This window comes from Neovison vison, chromosome 5, assembly GCF_020171115.1.
Source record: "Neovison vison isolate M4711 chromosome 5, ASM_NN_V1, whole genome shotgun sequence".
In the NCBI taxonomy this organism is placed as follows: domain Eukaryota; kingdom Metazoa; phylum Chordata; class Mammalia; order Carnivora; family Mustelidae; genus Neogale; species Neogale vison.
This window is the reverse complement of record NC_058095.1, coordinates 40975517-40998660: the sequence shown is the minus strand read 5'-3', so window position 1 is coordinate 40998660 and position 23144 is coordinate 40975517. Positions and strand designations below refer to the sequence as shown.

Here is a 23144-nt window from a genome sequence, read left to right as displayed (position 1 = left end):
AATGGCTTGATCATGCTGCCATCACCTGAATCCACTTGTCAATTTGAGTATCACTAAACGTGGGACAATCAGACATCGTGTAACCCTTACATGAGGCAGTATACAGCAAACAGAGATATTTATGAAGAATTCTTGCCAAAAAAGAAGTTGAACCTGAATCAATCCTTTAACTAACTTCAATGTAGAGGAAACAGAGCAGCTAGAAGAACAAATTAAAGAAAATGATCAGACAAATGAGCAAACCCCAAATAGACAGAGTGACCAAGAACAAAAAGAATGTTATTCATGATTATACTGGGTCAAAAAACCAACCGGGACTGTTCCATGCAAAATGGGAGGAGTGGTCATTGTAACAGTTTGGTACCTATTTTTGGGTTTGCTGATTACAGTGACATGGCCCAAATTTTCTCACCTAATTCCATCTTTGGGCCTTTAATAAACATCCCAAAGTCTGTCTGCTGAGTCAGACCAGGACACTAGTTCCATGTCAGCTGAGCCTGCTCTAGAAACTGAAAAAACTACTCCCTGCGATCCTTGCAGGCATACATCTCCTCTGGCCCCCAGGCAGAGGCATCCCGAGGCCCGTGTGTTGGCATGGAAGCTGCTTTATCAAATGCTCCTCCAAAGGCCCTTTGCCTTTCTTTTAAATACTTACACAAGTTCTACAGAAAAATTGGAAACTGCACCTAAGTAAAAAGAAAACAATTTTTCACAACTGCCAAGGGCTCAGGACCGCTATATTTAAGCACATGTCCTTTTAGAAATACTTAGTTTATTTCTTTTTTGGTACTGTAATGGAATCATGACGTATTTGCCCTTCATGAATTTGCCTTTTTCATTAATATTCTATCATTACTGCATTACCACATTAATGAATTCATCGCTACAATGAATGCATACTCTGCCATTGTAAAGATGCACCATAATTTATTAAACCATTCCTAGTTTTGAACATTTAGCTTGTTGCCAACATTTTGCTCTTTATTCATCTTTGTACGTACCTCTTATATACGTATTCGGTTTTGTGTTTTTTCCCATAGAAGAAATTTCTGAAAATAGAACTGCTGGGTTAAAATGCTTTTACATTTCAAAGCCTTTTGGCATGTATGTCTGATCCATTGGCTCTATAAATAGCTGGTGTGGATGTATATACTCAGCAACAGCCTATGGGCACCCACCTTTCTTCATCATCGTCATCGTCATCATCATCACAGCTAATGTTTCTTGAGCTCTTCCAATGGACCCAGCAAAAGTCTAAGCATTTTATTCATAGCAGCACATTTAATTGTCACAATCCCTCTGTAGTACTGTGATGTTTCAAAATGTATGATGGGGAAACTGATTGTCGTGCACAATTATGTTTTAAAAAACCCAGAAGGGGCGCCTGGGTGTCTCACTGGGTTAAGCCGCTGCCTTCGGCTCAGGTCATGATCTCAGGGTCCTGGGATCGAGTCCCGCATTGGGATCTCTGTTCAGCAGGGAGCCTACTTCCCCCTCTCTCTCTGCCTGCGTTTCTGTCTACTTGTGATCTCTGTCTGTCAAATAAATAAATAAAATCTTTAAAAAAAAAAACCCAGAAGTATGTGAATGAAAAAAGTAAAAATAAATAAATAAATCCCCATCTTAAAATCCCACTCCATTGAGTAGCCACTGTTAAAAGTCTTTGTCTATTTGTCTAGATATTTTCTATGCATAGAAAAACATGTAAGTGTGTAACTGTACTTTGAAAACACAGGAGAGATCTTACTCCATGTTCATCAAACTCCTCTGCTGATCAGCGTTGTTCTTCTAACAACATATTGTGGTCATCTTCCCATGGCAGTTCGTGTAGCTTTTCCTCATTCCCTTTTATGGTTGCATGACGTTTCATTGTAGGAATGGGCCACATTGGCTCATACGTCCCTCTCATCACCCCAAACAGGGTGCAAGTTTTGTAAGTCTATAACACGACTCTGAAGCATTCAGCAAGGTCTGAGCTCATAGGCTTTCTTTCGATGGTATATTTTCTTTTCTTTTTTTTTAAAATATTTTATTTATTTATTTGACAGACAGAGATCACAAGTAGACAGAGAGGCAGGCCGAGAGAGACAGAGAAGCAGGCTCCCTGCTGAGCAGAGATCCCAATGCGGGACTCGATCTCAGGACCCTGGGATCATGACCTGAGCCGAAGGCAGAGGCTTTAACCCACTGAGCCACCCAGGTGCTGTGGGTGGTGTATTTTCTCCAAATATCTAGGTATATTAGAGCAGTTGACCATCTGAGGAATGCCACCCTATGCATGTTATCAATCCTTAGTCTCCATTTGAAGCCTTTAGCAACTGACAGCAGTTGGTTATGTGTTTTGGGGGGAGTCATGACACCTTTGCTGTTTACCAATTACTTCATTGTCCAAAGTATCTCAAGAAGAGTGGAAGACTACCAGAAAGGCACCTGGGTACTGACCATGCCAGCCAGCAGGGTACTTTTCCTTTCTGCATCCCTTCACTGTTGCATTAGAGGCTCCGACTGATGAGCCATGAGGGTTCTACCTAGCTTGGAGGTCCTATGGATTTATAAGCCAGAGTGAAGTCCACCTCTGTGAGACACATGGTAAGAATGGGCAACAGTGGGGCACCTGCGTGGCTCAGTGGGTTGGGCCGCTGCCTTCAGCTCAGGTCATAATCTCAGGGTCCTGGGATCGAGTCCCGCATCGGGCTCTGTGTTCAGCAGGGAGCCTGCTTCCTCCTCTCTCTCTCTCTCTCTGCCTGCCTCTCTGCCTACTTGTGGTCTCTCTCTGTCAAATAAATAAATAAAATCTTAAAAAAAAAAAAAAAGAATGGGCAACAGTTCACGTTCCCTGAAGAATCATTTTTACTCTTGGCATGAGCACTTGCCACTTTTTAAGGTGAAAAAATTCAGAAAGAAGATCATATGATATAGTCTGAAAATGGGAGTGACAGTAGCCAGATTTGCCAAATGGTCTCCCAGAAGCAGGGCAGGAGAAAATGGGTCTATGTGATCTACACAATTCATGATCTCTGGCTTAAAGAATTTTCCAAATAGCTCTGCAACCACCATTTGGAATGTTCTGTTACAAGGGTGAAGAGATACAATAACTAGGGTCATATGTAAATTCACTTGTTTTATTTAGAAAATGGGAAAAGATACCAAGTTACACAATACTGTGATTATTAATATGTAGTATATATATATATATATGTATATGTATGTATATATATGGCAGAAAATGCAACAAAATAGCATAGCGATTTTTCTCTGGGTAATGGGATTATGGATGGTTCCTATTTAATTCTCTACGCTTTGCTCAGAGTTTCCCCAAATTTCTTTTATAATCAGAAAAAATATATCAGAAAAATAATTGCAATTATTAGTAAAAACCAAGCATACAGTTACACTAAATGCTGCTGGAGGTCATTTTGGGTAGTTAGCATCAAAATCATCATCATCATCATCATCTCTTTCCTTTCCTTTTCCATAGTTTTCAGGCTTACCTAACAAACAGATTGATTTTAGGAGGACAAACAACCCCCAAATTCATTCTCTCCTTCCTAGGAACCCTGATTTAGCGGGGGGACAGTGTCAATGTCCCCAGCAAAAATCTGCATCTTCCAGCTTTCCTTGGATATAGGAACAGATAGTTGAAGTTCTAACCAATGAAATCTAAGTAGAAGTTGTTAAGTAGGTCTCTTATCTGACTTGTTTGTGCCCATTCGCCCTTCCCCTCAATTCCTCTCCCTGCCTAGAACTCAGACAAAAGGTCTGAAGCTGCAGTAGCCATCTCGTAATGAGAAGACAACCTCATGAATGGAATCATGAAGTAAAGCTAGTGGAACAGAAATGAAGGTACCTGGAACAATGGGGCCATCTTGGAATCACTGTACCAGGCTGAACAATTCCCCTCCCAACTTCGGGATGCAGGAGAGAGAACAAAGTTCCAATCGAGTTTTGCCATTGTATCTTGTGTCTTTGTTAATCATAACCAAATACAAATTCTAACTAATACACACACTTAAGAAAAAAAGAACAACTTTTTAATTCTTAACCACTGTGACCATCTTCAAACCTTGTTTTAGGGGGAAGACAAGGTTTTAGGGGGAAGGCAATTGAAATTCACTCAGGATGGAAATAAAAGGCAATGTTCTACTAAAAATTAAGGGCTGTCTCTGAGGCTTCCATAAATCTAATCTGTTTCACATTGTCAACGTTCCATGCATGGCGTTGAGTTCATTGCTTTTTTTTTTTTTTCATTACATTTGGGGGCAATAAGTTTGCTAATACATCCCAGAAAACTAGGAAACCAATGCATCACCATATGTCTACGTTGAGGCCATTTGTCATGGTTTATGCTCTTTCCAAAGAGTGCAAAACAGACTTTGACTTGAAGAAGCACCAACATGGGGATAGTTAGTTGAAATGTCAGCTGGAAAACATGTTAGACAATGGGATATGTGCATGCATCCTGTGGAAGGAAAGGACTCAGCCCTCTCTTAAGCTTCCCTTTGCAGCTCCCTGATCAACAACAATGCCCCAGATGGAGGTAGTTTTCAGGACAAATCCTCCTGTCCCTAGTTGCTTCATTCTGAAAGATGAGGATGGGAAGGGAGGAAAGGTCAGGAAAAAGGAAAGATGTAGGGTTGAGATGGCCAGAGCTGGAAGACCCCTGGAAGATTGCATTAACTTCAGTGCCTTTTTTTTTTTTTTTTTCCAGTTGAGTAAATAAGGCTGAATGCCTCCCATGAAGTTAGTGACTAGGTAGCCCCCAGTCTGTCCCATAGAAATAGAAATATGGACGAGAAGCAAGCATGGAGGCGTGGACAGTATCAAGTCCAGGAGGGAGCTGCAGCCACTTTCCTGAAGCCTCCACCTGAAAAGTGGAAGTTAAGGTGATCATGTGGAACTGGGGGGTTCTCATCTCCATTGATCTGGCTTCTCAGCCCTCCTTTTCACAGTGCCTTGGAGATGGCTGTGTGACAGCCCTGGCATCCTTTCCAGCACCCATTCATTAGAAGATATCTTCTGCATCCCCAGCCATCCACGTTCAGGACATCAGAGCAGCCCAGCTGCCTTCCTGCTGTGTCTGGGGCACTTTGCAACCACAGAAGAGTAATTCCTATTTACAGCTGAAGTAAGAATTCTCCTTTCTTTTTTCCAACAAAGCCATCACCAAAGGACAGAGGTTTCCTGATGTGTTCAGTCCTTTACTGGGTGGTACGGAATGCTGAAACACATATAAGATACTCAGTCTTTTGTTGGAGGTATTTAAGATTCTGCCAGCAAAGAGAATTCAGAAGAGATGAATAGGATTTGCAAGCCAGCAGAGCTCACCTTTGCATATTAAAAAAACAAACAAACAAACAAACAAAAAAACCTCATCAAGGAATGCTGCCAAACATATTTAGCAATACGAAGATCTAGTTCAAACTTGAAAATGATTGCTTTTTATTTAAAAAGAAATATTTCCATGGGGCACCTGGGTGGCTCAGGGGATTAAAGCCTCTGCCTTCGGCTCAGGTCATGATCTCAGGGTCCTGGGATCGAGTCCCGCATTGGGAAATCTCTGCTCAGCAGGGAGCCTGCTTCTCTGTCTCTCTCTCTGCCTGCCTCTCTGTCTACTTGTGATCTCTGTCTGTCAAATAAATAAATAAAATATTAAAAAATATATTTTAAAAAGAAATATTTCCTCAATCATGTTCTTAGATGGGGTTCCCATCCCCTCATTCAAAGCAAAACGTAAGGTTAGTTGAACAGGGGGAGTAGAATGGAGGTAGATTATTCATTCCCGTTGCACACAGACAGAATCAGGAAGCAGTGCAGTAAAGTGGTGTGGAGTAGTGTCTCTGAGTGAGATGTACAGGAAGATCTGTATAATGTACATATATGCATATGCACATATGTGTATATATAATGCACAAATCTATACATGTTTAAATAATTTCAGTATATAAATGTATACTTATTTAGATAGACACAGTACACACACACACTCAGAGGTAAGTGCTAAAATCATCTTTACGGAAAGGGATGCAGGCTCAGTCATGTTTGGAGGCCACTGGTTTGGAGAATGGGCTTTAGAGTCTCCGCTGCCAAAATATATAAAATTGGGAAAACAATAGTTCCTCTTAGCATTGTAGTGAAGGTTCTGATGATATGTACAAGGTGCTTAGAGGTTTTTCCTTCTACTTGGCAAGCTTCATGAGCACAGGTCATGGGCACAATGTATCCTCCTGGGCCTGGTGGGAGACCCGGGCAAAGCAGATGCTTTACAAATATTTGTCAAATAGGGAAGTGGTCAATAAATATATGCAGTTGCTTCCCCATTAACTGAAACTCTGCTGTATCTGTGCCGTACCAGCAACAACATCGGAGCGCACAGAAGTGCAATCACTCCCTATATAAAAATCAGCGAATCATTCACAAACTTAGTTTATTTTTAGTGAAAGTGATTTTTGGCACACCTCGTAACAGGTGGTGGTTTCATCGGTATGCGATGGCCCCACCCACGAACTAGCTGTTTACTTATGATACCTTGTGATCTAATCGGATTGGATTCATGAGACATGTTCCTACAGATCACTGAATAAACAGTTTTTCCTTATAAAACCCAAACGAGGTAAATGAGAGAAAATGAATGTAAAGTCTAAGAACAGAAGAGATGTAGGTTAAATATCGGGAGACTTTTCTGATGGCGAGGGTTATCAGCTTCAGCCTTGTTGACATGGACAAAACCAGCTGTCCTTGTCTGGATCTGCTTTTCGCCCTGAGCAGGTGTATCATGACTATCACATGCTAGTTTTTCTCCAACATTTTATTATAATACTAGTTTTCCTCCTGCCCCTAACGGCAAGCAGCTTTTCACTGATTAACTGCCATGATAATAAAGGTCTTCATCAATTCTGACAATTCAGTTCAGATTCCATATTCCATGGCCACATTTCCGCTGAGCCACTCTCGGGCAATTTTAAGCCCTCCTTCGAAGCAATACGCTTTTCTTTCCCTTGGGTCCCCTTTGTCCTTCCAAACCACGTCCTCACCTTTCTAGTATTTTCTGAACCTTGCACTTCTGTCAACTTTAGACTACCGCCGAGGCCACCAGGCTGTAGAAGTGTCAGAGAACCGGCAGATCCCAGCAGGTGCCTAGTGTTTAGTTAAATAACAGCTGAGTCTACAGAAGTCTTGAAGGCAAAAATAAATACATGCGGACAACTTCACATTATCTTGGGAGGATGTGAAATCGCTAGGACCTTTCTCAGTCCTGGTGTCACAAAGCCCTTATCTGAAACACTGACAGTCCAAGAAGGTTAAAGTCCAAAGGAACTCTTACAACAGAGATAGATAACACATGCTTTCTGAGTTTCTATAGTTCAACCGTGAGTGTTCCCAGGGAGGATGAAGTCACAAGAAGAAGGCCATCCTTGATGATCTTGAGCTGTACTGGATTTTAGCTACCCTCTAGTTCTTGGGGACTTGCCCTAATCAAGAGGATTGTTGGGGCGCTTGGGTGGCTCATTCAGTTAAGCGTCTGCCTTTGGCTCAGATCATGATCCCAGGGTCCTGGGATCAAGTCCTGCGTCAGACTCCCTGCTCAGCGGGGAGCTTGCTTCTCCCTCTGCCCATCCCTCCAACCCCGCACCCAGCTCGTGGGCATACGCTTTCTCTCTCAGATAAATAAATAACATCTTTAAGAAAAAAAGGACTGTGTTATTTGGTGCTTCCATACACGTAAAAGAGTGGGAGACATTCACAAAAGTGTGGACTTCCTGCATCCATCTTGGTGAATCACTCCATTACTCTGCATACATTTTGGGCACCCTTGGAATTATAGGGCAAACTCGGGACTGAGTCAGAATCTGTGGATTCTGTTAATCCTACTCTGCTGATTGAAAAGGTTTATGCAAGACAATCTGAAACTCTCTCTTCTCCAAAATAAGAATAATTGTTCCTCCCCCTATGAGCTGTCCTTTAATCTTTTTTTTTTTTAAGATTTTATTTATTTACTTATTTGACAGACAGAGATCACAAGTAGGCAGAGAGGCAGGCAGAGAGAGAGGAGGAAGCAGGCTCCCCGCCGAGCAGAGAGCCCGATGCGGGGCTCGATCTCAGGACACAGGGATCATGACCTGAGCCGAAGGCAGAGGCTTTAGCCACTGAGCCACCCAGGTGCCCCAAGCTGTCCTTTAATCTTAAATAATAAGCCACACACTCACTAAGTGGTTTTTAAAGTATCTGTGGGACACTACAGACATGTAACCTATAGGTCCTATAGTCTGGAAGGACTTGGATTCTTTAGGGCGAGTTCTGACTTTTTTCTCCCCTTTAACCTGATAGATTTGCACATGGACTCCATAACATCTTTTCTTTGTGACGTGTTCCTTGGTCCTTTTTAATAGAACAGAGAGTTCCTCACTCTTAACAAAATTATCCTTCATATTTTATCTAGCAAAACCACAAGCAAATTTTCTTCCTGGAGACATTTTTTCCCCTGTATTCTACCCTCCTTAAAAGTACAACAAAATGTTACTCTGCTTCTGCAGGGTCGATTTCCTAGGTAACTCTGGCAAGCTCGGTCTTCTAGCTTCTGTCCATGGTCCAGCTCAGCATGCTGTCACATCCAAAGGAATAACATCACTGACCCTAAAGGGCCTTGATTAACTGCCATGATTAACCGATAAGGGCAGTAAGTATCCCCTCACGAGTACTAAACATTCCCTTTAGCCGCTGTATTAGTCTGTGAGGGCTGTCCTAACAAGGCATCACAAACTGAGGGCTTCAACAACAGAAATGTATTGTCTCACAGTTCTGGTGCCTACAGGTCTCAGATCAAGGTGTCCACGAGAGCTGTCCCTCCAAAGGCACTGGGGAATGATCTGCTCTCTTTACCCGCTGGTAGTTCCTTAGCAAGTGGTCACACGACTCCCGTCTTCTTCACACGGTGCTCTTGCGAGCAGGTCAGGGCCCAGATACCCCTTTATTATAATGACACCCTTTATACTGGATTAGGGGTCCACCCTACTCTAGTAGGACCTGTATTAACTAATTACACCAGTAATGATCTATTTCAAAACAAGATCGCTTCAAAATAAGTTCTGAAGTACTGGGGTAAAGACTTCAATGTATGGCTTTGGGTGGGGGGTGGGAACAAAATTCAGCCCATCACAGGCACTTGACCGTATTTCCAAATTTCTATAGCATGTGGCAACTCTCAACCATGCACTCCCGCTTCTCCGTGCACCCATCAATGAGCCTGGACCTGCCGGTGCTAACCAGGGCTTCCAGGCGATAAGGTCCTCCTACTTATTTTCCCCGCATCAACCGGCATGATAACGATGGCCTTCCTTTTGTTGAAATCCTACCTACAACAGATACTTTATATATATCATTCTAAGCCTCACTGGCGTTAGGACTGCCCTCATTTTTAAGGTGAGGAAAAAGGCTTAGGAAGGTAACTGATGTCCCAAAGGCTCAACAGCATGTAGTGACAGAGCAGGACTTGAGTTTAGCATTTCCGGTACAAAGCCCATCTTAGACCACTCCATCCTGGTGACTTCTGGAACACCAGAAGGTAATGTTCTGGCTAAATTACAATAATTTATTTTTTGCTCTGATGGAAACTATGGTCATCTTATTCAGAGGAGAAAATCTGAAAGGCTGTTAGATTATTTCACGGACTAGAGTTTATAGCAGCTTGTAGGTACACTGTTCTAGGATGGGGGAGAGGCAGTGTGGGGCAAGCATGAGCTGACTACTGTTCTGAACACACTGGGAAAAAACAGGTGGCAGAAAACCACACATTTAGAAGGGAGCTCAAATCCTGCCTCCTACGTGTACCAGCTGGTGGCCTTGGACAGGCTCTTGGGCTTCCCTCAGTCTCCATTTCCTTATCTTGAATAGGCTTGCATTGTGTCCATCTCGTAGGGGAGGAGGAGGAGGGTTAAAGGAGATATGAATAAAAAGTATTTGGTATGTAGCGGATTCATGATACATCTACATGCTCTTCCTCCCTCTCTCCCCTTGAAAGCATTTTGTTTGTGTCCTTCCCACAGCTATCATCTGAACTGGGCTACAATATTGCATTTGCTTTAATAAAAATGGTGTGTGATGGGAGAATAATGTATTCAAAGGAGGTGGACTAAGGACATCTTAATCCCATAAGGAAACAAAAAAATAAGGCCGTCTTTGAATATTAAAGGGACTTATGGTTCTAGCCAGCAATCCATTCCACCAGCTTTGAAAACATTAGTTACAACTTCCCAGCTGTGCCATGAATCATTCCACTGGGAAATAAAGCTTTATTTAAAAGATAAGAAATAGGGGCTCCTGGGCAGCTCAGTGGATTAAGTACCTGATTCATGATTTCTGCTCAGGTCAGGATCTTATGAGTCAGGCTCTGTGCTCAGTGGGGAGCCCGCTTGTCTGTCTCCCTCTGCCCCCCCTTTCACTCCCTCTTTTTTTCTCTCTTTCTCAAATAATAAATGAATAAATCTTTTTTTCAAAAAGAAAAGATAAGGAATAAATAAAGAAGTTTTAAAATACAAGCAGGTAAGAGATGGTGCGGTAGAAAGAGCACTGTGAGGGGTAGGGGTTCGAGGGAAAGGGGTATAACAGGATGTTAGTCCGAGCTCTGAAGTCAAGTTCTCTTGGGGACATCACTCTGTTTTCCAGGCTGATCTCCTCATTGGCAAAATTCTGAAGGGTGTTTCTCATTCTCATAAGATTCTAAGCATACATTCTAGACAGAAAAGATTGTTTTAAATGCTGGGAGCCCGTTCCTCATGGTAGAACACACAAATGGAATGAACCACAAATCGAATGAAACAGAGGCTTGGAAAAGCTTGATACCTCCAATTCCCACATTCACTTTAGAGTCTTTACAATTTCCTTCTTTTGGGTCTCTCCCCTGCCTTTATTTCTGTTCCCTTTATCTGTTGTTGTTATTACTATTTTTTAGTGGTTTTTGTTTTTGTTTATGTTTTTTTGTTGTTGTTCATCTTCTCTCTTGAGATTTATTTTTCTATGCTGCATCTCTGTTAGTCTGTCCTCTTCAACTGTCCCCATTATGGAATTGAAACACAAGTGAAAACATGTCCATTTAAAAACATGTTAAATGGATGTTTGCTTTATAGTCTTAGCTTTAAAATTGGAAAAATCAAACATTTTATATTTCTCTCCCTCAAAAGGCTAAATTAAATTATTATCACTTTTTTTATGGTCAACTTTTTTTTTTTTCTCCACTGATACATTTTTGTGTGCCCCGATATGTATGTTCCCCTGACAGAGAAAAGAAATAAGAAGGTTAGCCCAGGTAAAGCTCATGTTAGGGAAAGGGCAGGTTCTCAGAAGCTACTTGCTTGTGAATTTACTGACTTTCCTGTTCCTTTTATATTTTCATTAGTAAAGCGAAGATGATTTCTTAACCATAAAAGTAAAAAAAAAAAAAACCCACTGCGGGCTTTACAATATAATTTTAAAATCACATATTTAAGAGAAAACATGACTTTCTGATAAAATATGAACAAAATTTGAAAACAGAATAATGGGGATTACCTTTATTTGTGTTATGACTACTTAACAATCCAAAGGCAAAACCATGCCTGTCACTGAAATTGGCAGAGCAGGCATGGGCAGGTCCCTCCTCTTCAGTTTTCAATAGGATAAATTGAGATGGCATTTCTCACTTTTTCTCAACAGTTTTGGAAACGGTCAGACTTTCATAGTCAATGAACTCCACAATTTCTGCTTCTGAGCTCTCTTTACGCCTTTCTGTCTATCTAAAATGCCATTTCCTATCTTACTCTTCAAGCCTGCAACATCCCTTAGTCCTTCTAGAAAACAGCTCCTCATTTTTTGGAATGCATAATCTTATCTTTGATGCCTGAGTCCAAGATGAAATGGGCCATTCAACATTATTTAAATGCTGCCTGAGCCCCTTCTGTGCCGTAGGCGCTCGTGTCTTCATGGTCTTCTGCACTTTGTGTGGACTTCTCACAATGCCATGCTTTCTTGTCCTCCTTCGGAGAAGCCATGCCTGACTCTGTCTCTATCAGGCTGCAAAGATAGGACGGCCGCAGTCACGACACCATGTCTTTGTTATTTCCACATGGGGCCTGATTGGAAGAAGGGGTTTCATAAATCACCAAGTCAATATACAAGTCACTGTGAGCTCAGGGAAAGGAGGATTCATAACAACATACAGTGGAAGTAATAATTCAAAATCAGAAACAGATGAGCGATCAGGGAAACAAATGTGTTAGTCAAGAGCAACAAAGAAAAGGAGAGAGACACGAGTAAGCCATGTTCAGAGGGCGGGAGAACTGAAACACCAAAGCTATGGGACCTCGGCATTTTGTGGATTGGAACAGGATTGGAGTTTGAGCTTCTTGATGAGAAGTATGAGAGGAAATAACATTAATAATATTAATAATCATTAGTAATTAGCTAACCAAAGGTACAAAGCACCGTCTTGAGGGCTTTCAGTGAAATTACTCATTTAAATACCCCATACAGCCGATAGATCCTGATACTAGCCTTGGGGCACACAGAGATGGCTTTGGTCACCCATCTAGTAAGTGGAGGAGATAGGGTGTGAACCCAGGCTCCAAGCTTTGCTGGTTAGCCACTGTGCTCTATGATTACTGTGTTCCCCATACTGACTCACAGGGGAATAGAAGGTGAGCAGTGGTGTGTATAAAAAGAATAATAATAATTTCAAGTCTGGAAAAGTTCAATGGCTGCTTTGGAGAGAGAGAATCTGCTAAGTACAGGGTAGATGCAAGTTAGTCTCATTTCTCATTACACAGACATAGAGATACACAGACAGAGACACACACAAAGACAGACACACACATACACACACACTATTGGATTTTGTTTTTTAAACCCTTTGAAGGGGAGTCGAAGATGCTACCCCAAAATATGACGTTTTGGCCTGTTGATTATTTTGAATTAAAGTTCCTTAAAAAAGAACCAGTGTAAGAAAGAATAGTCTGGCCCTCCTTTGTCCCCCTGAAAGCAGGAAATAAATCTCCCATATGAAAGCTACCCTCCCTGTATCTGGAGGGCAGAAGGCATTCCAGTCACCAGAAATAGGGAATTTAGGGCCAAGAAAGCTATATAAACAGAACTTGTTATTTCCTTACTAATTTACTGCCCCAAACCCAAATTTCTATGCCTTGTCAATTCTTCATAAATTTATCTTTTTTTTTTTTTTTGGTCTAAAGGACATAAAAGCTGTCTGCTCTGGTTACTTCTTTGAGCTTCGTATTTTTTTATGGGGCTCCCATAGGTTAAAATTTAAATTTATTTTTTCTCCTGTTCATATGTTTTATGTAAATGTAATTACTGGACCAGCCAAAGAACCTAGAAAGGAAGAAAAATAAAAGAGTTTTCTACCCCTGCACCTTCTTCAAATGTCAATCTCTCCTAGAAATGGCAAGGACAGCATCACCAGCAAAGGCCCAGCAACTTCACTATACAATAGTATTAATGAGATTTTGCATCTAGAGAACTTGACCGAAGGCCACCTTGGGCTTCTTACCTTAAGTGGTTGCTTCGTCCCCAAAGAGGGTGATGAGAAAGTAGAAGGCAAGGCAGAGCTCCCATTCTCATAGCCAAGCAGGACTGGCGGTACCCGAGAGAACCACAGCCACGTGGAGAACAGTTCATGCCGAATGTCTAGTGCTCTCTCCCCAGGCCCCCTTAGCCAGCCTCACACCATTGTGCTTTTCTTCCCTAGTAGAGCAGGATCCCCCAAATGAAGGCTGGGCCTCCTTGCCCAGGGGTCCTCTGAAGTACTCTGCTGCATCACCAGCAAGCGGATGGAAGGCTGGGCATCAAGGGTGGTCTCGGGAGCGTACTCCTTACTGGGGTCCTTGCCTCGGCAGTCATACAGCACGCAGGAGATGAGGAACACCAGGAGCAAGATAACGTAGCTGGCTACTAGGATGATCAGGTTCAAGGTGACAGGGTCAATCTCCAAGTAAAACTCCATCACGTCTCTCACGGTTAGGAAGTGGGTCTAGAGAAAGGCGGCGGGGCCAGTAGGGGGATTGCGGGGAGCAAACCCTAGCTCATTGAAATAGCTACATGGGCTCTGGAGTAAAAATACAATAATCTCCAGTGCTCCAGGAGACCTCACAGATTAAAGCTGCTCGATTTAATAACTTAAGCTCTTGCTGTTAATACCGCAGCCACCAAAACACAGGAGCTATCTCTTGTCAATTTACCTCTGCAGAGAGAGACAGAATGAGATGGTTCAGATGTTATTAAAGTCTGGTATATAAGCAGAGTGTCCATATAATTCATCATCTAAACATGTGGTTTGATGGGGTGCCTGGGTGGCTCAGTGGGTTAATGCCTCTGCCTTCGGCTCGGGTCATGGTCTCAGGGTCCTGGGATCAAGCCCCACATTAGGCTCTCTACTCAGCCGGGAGCCTGCTCCCCGCCCACCCCGCGCGTGCCTCTCTGCCTACTTGTGATTGCTTTCTGCCAAATAAATAAATAAAATCTTTAAAAAAAAATAAACATGTGGTTTAATGAACAGAAGTAAGTGTTATTAATAAGCACACTATTAAAAAATGGGATAGTCCTGGGGCACCTGGGTGGCTCAGTGGGTTAAGCCTCTGCCTTTGGCTCAGGTCATAATTTCAGGGTCCTGGGATCGAGCCCCACATTGGGCTCTCTGTGCAGCAGGCGGCTTGCTTCCACCCACCCCTCTGCCTGCCTGTCTGTCTGCTTGTGATCTCTCTGTCAAATAAATAAATAAATAAAATCTTAAAAAAAAAAAAAAGGGATGGTCCTGGAAACATTGGGAAGTATGGTCACCCATTATGTGAGGAGGTTTAAATGCCAAGTATCCATATAGGGAGTGATGAGCGTGATCAGGTCAGTGGGGCTTGGAATGCACATGTTTCTTTAATAAAAGGGGCACACTCAGCATCTGACATTTTTGCCCATTTTTTCATTTGTTGTTTTGCACTCATCATTCAAAAATACTTTCTGGCTAGGTTAGGACGGGAAGGAGAGATTCTTCTAGCCACAGAGAACAGCACTGTGAGAGATCTGAGCAGGAAGAAGCAGGGAAAATGGGAGGAATTGAAACAAGGACAGCACGACTGGAGTTCAAAGAGAGTGGGGGAACATAAGGAAAGAGAGGTAGGCAGGGGTTAAGCAGCAGGGGACTTGTGGGCCAGGCTTGAGACTTGATCCTAGAGCAACGGGATGTGGGGAAGCAACAGGACCAGATGAGCATTTTAAAGAGATTGCCTTGGCTGCTATGTGGAGACAGAAAAACAAGCAGATTGGAAGGAATAATGGATAAGAGTGCAGATCTCTTGGGGTACCTGTGTGGCTCAGTGGGTTAAGGCCTCTGCCTTCGGCTCAGGTCATGATCCCAGGGTCCTGGGATTGAGCCCCGCATCAGGCTCTCTGCTCAGCGGGGAGCCTGCTTCCTCCCCTACCCCCCCACCCCCGCTGCCTGCCTCTCTGCCTACTTGTGATTTCTGCTGTCAAATAAACAGATGAAATCTTAAAAAAAAAAAGAAAAAAGAAAAAAAAGAATGCAGATCTCTCTTGATGTATAAATTATCATTCTGCCCCAATAGTCCTGTATCTAGCCAACCTCTTGGGTGTGGATCCTGGGTCGTCATATGGGTTTCCAGGCTCAGAAGGGTCCTGTACCTGTTTCTTGCTCTGCTGTTACCATCTTAAAGTTCTTTATAATTATTTATTTTGTATTGGGCTCATAAATTATGTATCTGGCCTTGGTCTCATATATACAGTTTTGGCCAGACAGGACCACTTCTCCAAAAGCTAATGGGACTCTTTGATGCTCCTAGCTAAAGGCCAAAGCTCCCAGAGGTCTGTGGTTTCTCACTGTTGTTAAGTTAATGGCCTGGCAGCTTCCTGTCTGGCCTCTTTATGCCCAGCTTCTATGGGAGGCTGAGGGTTCAGGGATGCTATAAAAAAGAGTTCTTATTGCTCTAGAGACCTTTTTAAAATAAAATATTCCATGATTCTGTGATCCTGGACTAACTGTGAAATTATACTTAAGCAGATAGATAGTCTTCTAACACCATAGGTTAGAATCAGTTGGGTTCCTGAGGAATACAGATTCCCGGGTCAGCCCCAGAGCTTCTGATTTATCATCTCTGGGGCTGGAGTGGGAATCTGCATTAGTTAAACAGCTTCATAATTTCAATAGTTTTGATATGCAACCAGGGTGGAGACTCTTGGCCCTAGACATGTGAAAGCAAGGTCCCCCAGACCTCCAGAGCCTTGGTTGCCTGCCAAGAGATGTCACGGGAGCTTTTCAACAGAGACTTTAACACCATGTGAGGCTGTGAGTCCCACAGGCTGGGAGAGTTCCTTTTGTCAAGAGGAAGTCCCTTTCCTCATGGCAGTTTACATTTACCAGGCTCATAGGAGACTGCTGTTTAGAACAGAATACCAATTTATTAAGGTACAGTGAAAAATACAACTGTCACAAGATCGGAAGGGTTTGTGCTGGAGCAACCATAGCCTTTTCTCTCCAGAGGCATATCTACAAAGTCCATTTATAATCAGAAAGTTTCCTGGTGAGCTCAGAATCTCAGCAAGGGGAGCTGTGCAGTGCACCTGTAAGTCACATGCAGGGCTCCTGGACCACAGCCAGGCTTTAAAAGGCAGCATTATTATGTACCTGTGAATTCATTTTTCTGTCCACTCTGAACTCTAGATCCTTGATGTCTTTAGTAAATCCATGTCTGTACAGCATAGGTTCTCTCCTATAACAATATTTAGGGAGTTCTTTGATGACTTTATTTTTAAAAAGATTTTACTTATTTATTTGACAGAGAGAGAGACACAGTGAGAGAGGGAACACAAGCAAGAGGAGTGGGAGAGGGAGAAGTAGGCCTCCCACTGAGCAGGGAGCCCGGGGGTGGTTGTGGGGGGCAGGGAGACTGATGCAGGGCTCTATCCCAGGACCCTGGGATCATGACCTGAGCCAGAGACAGACGCTTAACGGCTGAGCCACCCAGGCACCCCATCTTTGATGACTTTAAATAGAGGACACAAAGATTTCCTAATATTCACTTGGATACGTTTTGGTCCACATTAAATTACACTGAAACATGTGGCAACATTTGTATCGAATGGAGTTTTTCAGATCAGCTCCAGATCTCTCTGTGCGTCAGTGATAACCCTTAAATCAGGAGGGTTGATTCAATCTGGCCTCTTCTCTTCTTGCCTTGTCCCAGTTCTGCTGATTCCCTCCGTGGTGTCCCAGAATATTTGGTTCAAGGCTATTGTTTTTGGTTCGGTATTTTATTACTATCTGCAGAGACTTGGGTTTGTTTGTTTGTTTGGTTTTTTTTTTTTTGGTCTTCGTATTTATCAGTGCTCAAAGTTCACTTGAAGTCCAGAGTTGTGAGGTTTTGCTTCCTTCCGATGTGTTGGATGAAATGCTGGCTCCCTGTTTCGCTTAATTAACCCCAGGGATGGCTGCTTTATTCACTTGCAGCAGCTGTTCAGAGCTTTAAGGAACTTTCCTCTTGTGCCATCTAGTGGCCAAGGCGGAGGCTGCTAATGAAAGAAGAAAGTTGGCAGGAAGCAAAAACTGGGACAGTTCTTTCTAATCATCAGGAGAGGGTGACATAGGTAATGATATCAAGTTACATTTCAGAACAACTCCTTGAGGTCATCAGGACATACTTATTCCTTCTCTCATGTACAAATATCTATTGTGCACATACCATGTGCTGGCTGGGTACTAGTGCTTTGGAGCTTGGTAATGTGATCAGTATTGAAAGGACACTGCATGCCCAATGTTGGAGAACCCTAATGAAAAAAAGAGGAGTTATCAACTCCATTTTAAGAGTGAGGAAAGAGGCAAAAGAATTCTAACGAGATCATTCTCTTTCTCCCTCTCATCCTTCCATCTCTCTTTCTTACTGTTTGAAATATAAAGCAAGTTTTTACATAGACTACCCCAGGCTATGTGCCATAGGGCATTTGAAAGGCAATCAGAGAGGGATTCCATGAGTTCTCAGTTGTATACATATTAATTTGCAGTATAGTCCATTTTGTCTGCTGACCTGAAATATCACTTAATAATGCCAGATAGGGGCACTTGGATGGCTCAGTTGGCCAAGCATCTGCTTTTGGTTCAGGTCATGATCACAGGGTCATGGGATAGAGCCCTGCATCAGGCTCTCTGCTCGGCAGCAGGTTTGCTCCTCCCTCTCCCTCTGTGATCTCTCTCTCTCTCTCTTTCTCAAGATAAATAAGTAAATAGATCTTAAAAAATAATTGTAGAGCGCCTGGGTGGCTCAGTGGGTTAAGCCTCTGCCTTCAGCTCAGGTCATGATCTCAGGGACCTGGGATCCAGCCCCGCATCAGACTCTACTCAGCAGGGAGGCTGCTTCCCCCCATCCCCTCTTCTGCCTGCCTCTATGCCTACTTCTGATCTCTCTCTGTCAAATAAATAAATAAAATTTAACAAATAATTGCAGATAAATATGTGTAAATATTTCCAGGCAACGATAGCTTATTCCATAAAACACGAAAATATTTTGGTATTTTAACTGTTCTGGATAGGAATTTATTTCTGATATCACGCAGTGCCTTGCTTCTTCAATAAAATGCAGCATCCCCAAAGTCTTAGTACAGTTTCAAGTTTTAATAGCTTTGGAGGTAAAAACGTCCCATACTTACAAAAGAAATCATTGGCAGTTTAATTTTGTCGCTGTTGAGGACGTCGAGGCTCAGGGAAGTGACGTGCTTAAGGCCAGATGGTAAATGATGGAGACAAAACTTGAAACCAAGTTCTCTGAATTCTAATCTAGTGCTGTTTTTCACTGAAGCTCTTGACTGGATGGAGTGGGAATGACTGAGAGCGGAGATGCCACAGACGCTAGGAAAGTGGGAATGGCAACAATAATGAACCGAACTGCAGCCCTCTAAATTGTGAAAAACCTACATCACCTCAACATTTGCACACAGGGCACCCCGGTGGCTCAGTGGGTTAAGCGTCTGCCTGCAGCTCAGGTCTTTTTTTTTTTTTTTTTGCAGCTCAGGTCTTGATCCCAGGATCCTGGGATCGAGTTCTCCCTGCTCAGCCAGGAGCCTGCTCCTCCCTCTGCCTCTGCCTGCAGTTCACCCTGCTTACTCCCTCTTTCTCTCTCTCTTTCTGTGTGAAATAAATAAATAAAGTCTTTTTTAAAAAAAGTTATTATTTATTTATTTGTCAGAGAGAGAGAGACAGAGCATAAGCAGGGAGAGCAGCAGAGGGAGAAGCAGACTTTCCGCTGAGCAGAGAGCCCGACGTGGGACTCGATCCCAGGCCCCTGGGGTTGTAACCTGAGCCAAAGGTAGACACGTAACCCACTAAGCCACCCAGGTATCCCTAAATAAATAAGTAAAATCTTAAACAAACAAACAAAAACCATTTGCACTAACAATACATAACTGTACTCATAAGCTGCTGCCCTTTCCAACTGCCCAGTTGGAACACAGTGCATGGCTCCCTCTGGGAGCCTCTGGAGAAAGGCTGCCACATTTTATCACAGAGAAACATCAAGATCTATTTTTCCCCCTGTACGGGGTGGAATACAGTCTCCCTCCAGAGTCATATCCACTTGGAAACTCAGGGGGTGACCTTATTTGGAAATAGGCTCTTTGCAGATGTAATGAGTTGACTTAAGATGAGGTCATACTGGGTCAAGCCAATGACTACTGTTCTTATAAGAAGGCCACGTGAAGACACGGAGACACACACAGAGAAGCATGCCATGAGGAAATGGTGACAGAGACTAGAGTGAGGTGACTACAAGCCAAGGGATACTAATGGGTTGTTGGCAACCATAGAAGCTAAGAGAGAGGCAGGGGGCAGATTCTCCCTCTGAGCCTCTAGAAGGAACCAAACACACTAACACCTTGATTTCAGACTTCTAATCTCCCCAGCTGTGAGAGAACAAATTTCGGTTGCTTTAAGTGACCCAGTTTGTGATATTTTGTTACAGCAGTCCTGGGAAAATAATACATGATCTATCTAGTGCTTAAATAAACCAAGGTTTGGAGCGAACTATGACATATACAAAGATCTTTTGGCACTTGCCCCTTCTAGCCCTGAGTTAGGTTTCTGGCTCCTTCTTCTGGGGTATGGCTCCATGAAGAAAATGCCCAAGATGAAAGAAAATTTTTGTATGTGAAATTTGCTTCCGTAAAAAATAAACACAAGACCTTCAGTTTAAAATAGCAACTGGCTGGCAGTCCCTGATGGAGCCTTTTATATCTTCCCAGTAAAATTCCTTGGAAGACACAGAAAAATATAAAAAACCTACAAAAGAAACGAGAAACAGTGTAGCAGGGGATAATATTTTTAAGATGCCAAGGCATTGCTTCTCCCTTTTCCCCTTCCCCCTTCCCAAGAATGATTTGAGCCCATTTCTCTTCTTTGTCATCATCCAGAATTTCTAAAGGTAGTGACTCCCAGGAGAGATACAGTGCAGAAAAGCCAAATTCATCATCTGGAGCTTCTCTGTAGACTTTATAAATCTATACCAGAGCCCATAGACCTAGAGCCAGGCATTGTGGAGAGAGCAAAGGCTATTTTTAAAATGATAAAATATTGGTTTTGTGCATCAAGAGACTGAGAGCGCAGAATTTATACCACAGGCCAAAAGGTAGCAAAGACAAAGTGAAGAATGTGAAGAACTTTCCTACTCTGAAGGCAATAAAATTGAAAGAGGGATCCCAAGGGCTGGCAACAAGAATCTAGATGTTTGTGTGCCGTTATGAAGGCTCTTCCCCCCCCCCCATACACTTCTATTGGTGGAGATACTGTAGAAACACCCAGATGGACACTCCAAAGCAAAAAGGGTTGGGCTTTGATTCCAGAGTATATCCGGGCAATTGTCAGGTTTTTGGAGAAGCTCCGTGCACTACATAAGACTGAGCAGCAATGGGCTGGAATGGTAGAGAACAATTTCCAAGAAAGGTGGCTAACTGGATGAGCCAGGGTCACCTTACAACCAAAGTCATGCCAAGAGGGTACAGGGAAAATAGCCAAGAGTTTCTGAGAGTCCAAAATGGGATTGAGATGGAGGAGTTGAGAGATGTCTGATTGTCATTATTTCTATCAAGGACATAGAGCTAGCAGATCTGACAGTTGTGGGACAAGGAGATTTGGACATAAGCAATGATATAGCCGGTACAGAGTCTGATGCTCTGGGCCAGATGAGATAGACCACTTTTCAGTGTGGAACACCGAAGACAAATGATAACGTGTAGACTACGCGTTCCTCCTCCAAAGCTGGGACCCAAGACCCCACAAACTTAGATGATTCCCAGAAAGAAGAAAGCAGAAAGAAGGGGAAAAAGAAGAAACCAGCCCCTGAAAAAGTATTTCCTTCCCAAAAGGTGAAGCTTCAAACAAGAAAATAGTTGATTTGTTTTTAAAGACAAGATTGTATTTTCACCATTGGAAGGCACGGGAACTTCTAAACTGATGTATTTTAGTTATAGAGAGGCAAAGAGAAATGGGTTTTTATATTTGACTCATGCCTGTAAGTTATACAGGCATTAAAATAAGACTGAAAGACAGCCCGATACCAGAATTTGGGTAGACTATTGGTAGATGGAGCTGGATTGGGAACTATTTAAATGGTTTTCATGGCTGGGCATAATCAGGGCTTGTGTTAGGAAACAGAATATTTAAGGATAGTTGGACATTTCTCCAACTAATTCCACCATCTGCTTCTGTATCATAGACCCAGGATCCATAGAACTTCATTGCTTATCTCTTACGACAAGTCACTATCTCCACTCCGTCCTCAGCATCTTCAATCCAAGGGAAGTGGATAGAGGGGGAAGGGCAGGGGTGGTGGTGCCCTTACATCATGGGCAGTTATCCCCTGTAAGTAAAAGATAAAGGTGTACAGTGTGATGACTTGACATATGTTGTATGTCAGTTATATCTCAATAAAGCTGGTGGGGGGATAAGAGATTCTTTTCTTTTTTAAAGGGAGCCAAAAGACAAGAGAAACCCCAAAAGAAAGCACAATGGGCAGGAGAAAATTCCATCTCAATAACAAAACTGTGCCAGATGAATGTATGCAGGGTCAGATCATACAGGGCTTGAGAAGCTATGCTAAAGAGTTTGAATTTTGTTCTAATTGCCACAGGAAGCCTTTAGAGAGATTTAACTTGAGCTTCAGCAATCACACTTAATCTTGGAGAAACTCTATGGCTGATGTGCAGAGAATGGGTTATAGAAAGACAAGAGTGGGAGCAGAGAGATCAGTCAAGGGGTCCACTGCAATGTTCTAGGTCCGATGTGGTGGTGGCATGGACAAGGCTGTCAATGAAGATGCTAGAAAGTGTCTTGGATTTGAGAAATCCATGTCATACTTGTTGAGAATTGGATGCAAGGGATGAGAGAAAAGGAGGATTTGGGCCTGAGCAAGTGGGTATATTTAGCGACATGGATGAGGGGTTTAAGGGATGGATCTTGGGTTCTCCTTAGGATTAGCTAAATCGGACATGCTGAGGACATGGCTAGATATTTGAGTGTGGATCTTAGTGGGAAGAATGGTGTTGCAGACACAGATTTTGGAGTTGGTAGATGGGTAGTATTTACAGTCATGGAATTGGACAAGTTGACCTAGGGAGAAAGTGTAGCTAGGGAAGAGAAGAGGACCAAGGGGGTATTCCAACACTGAGAGCTTGAGCAGAAAGAAAAAGGAGTCAAGAAATGAGACCGAGAAGGAGTGGCAGTGAGGAAAACCAGGGGGGCGTGGTCTCAGGGAATTCTAGGGAAAAGTGGGTTTAAAAAAGAAAGTGGCCAACTGCCTTAGAAGTTGCTTAGGGTTAGGTAACATGAGAATGGAGAACTGACCGTTTGTTTTGAGACCTTGATAAAAACTGAAGGAGTTTTCACGGAGCGGGTAGGGTAAAGAATGAGATCCCCAAAAAGTAGGCTGAGAAAAGAATAGAAGGTAAGAAAGTAGAGAATGTAAGCAAAGATGATATTGAGGAGTCTGGCTGTGAAAGATTGCACGAAAATGGCAAGTTGCTGGAGGGCAGTAAGAGAGTCAAAGGCAAGGTGTTTTTGTTTTTCATATGAGTGACATTCTCGCCTGTAGGGGGGCGGGGCAGTGGGAACAATCCAG

At 42.9% G+C, this 23144-nt stretch overlaps 1 protein-coding gene across 1 annotated transcript; it reads right to left on the bottom strand.

Moving 5' to 3' along the window:
• Nucleotides 1–13702: 13702 nt before the first annotated feature.
• Nucleotides 13703–13984, bottom strand: LOC122907711 (small integral membrane protein 36-like). Its single transcript, XM_044250517.1, has one exon. The coding sequence runs from the start codon at nucleotides 13982–13984 to the stop codon at nucleotides 13703–13705; it is 282 nt and encodes a 93-aa protein (XP_044106452.1).
• Nucleotides 13985–23144: the final 9160 nt, after the last annotated feature.

Coding starts and splice junctions, on each gene's coding strand:
- LOC122907711 (XM_044250517.1), bottom strand. CDS start 13,984: ATGGAGTTTTACTTGGAGATTGACCCTGTCACCTTGAACCTGATCATC.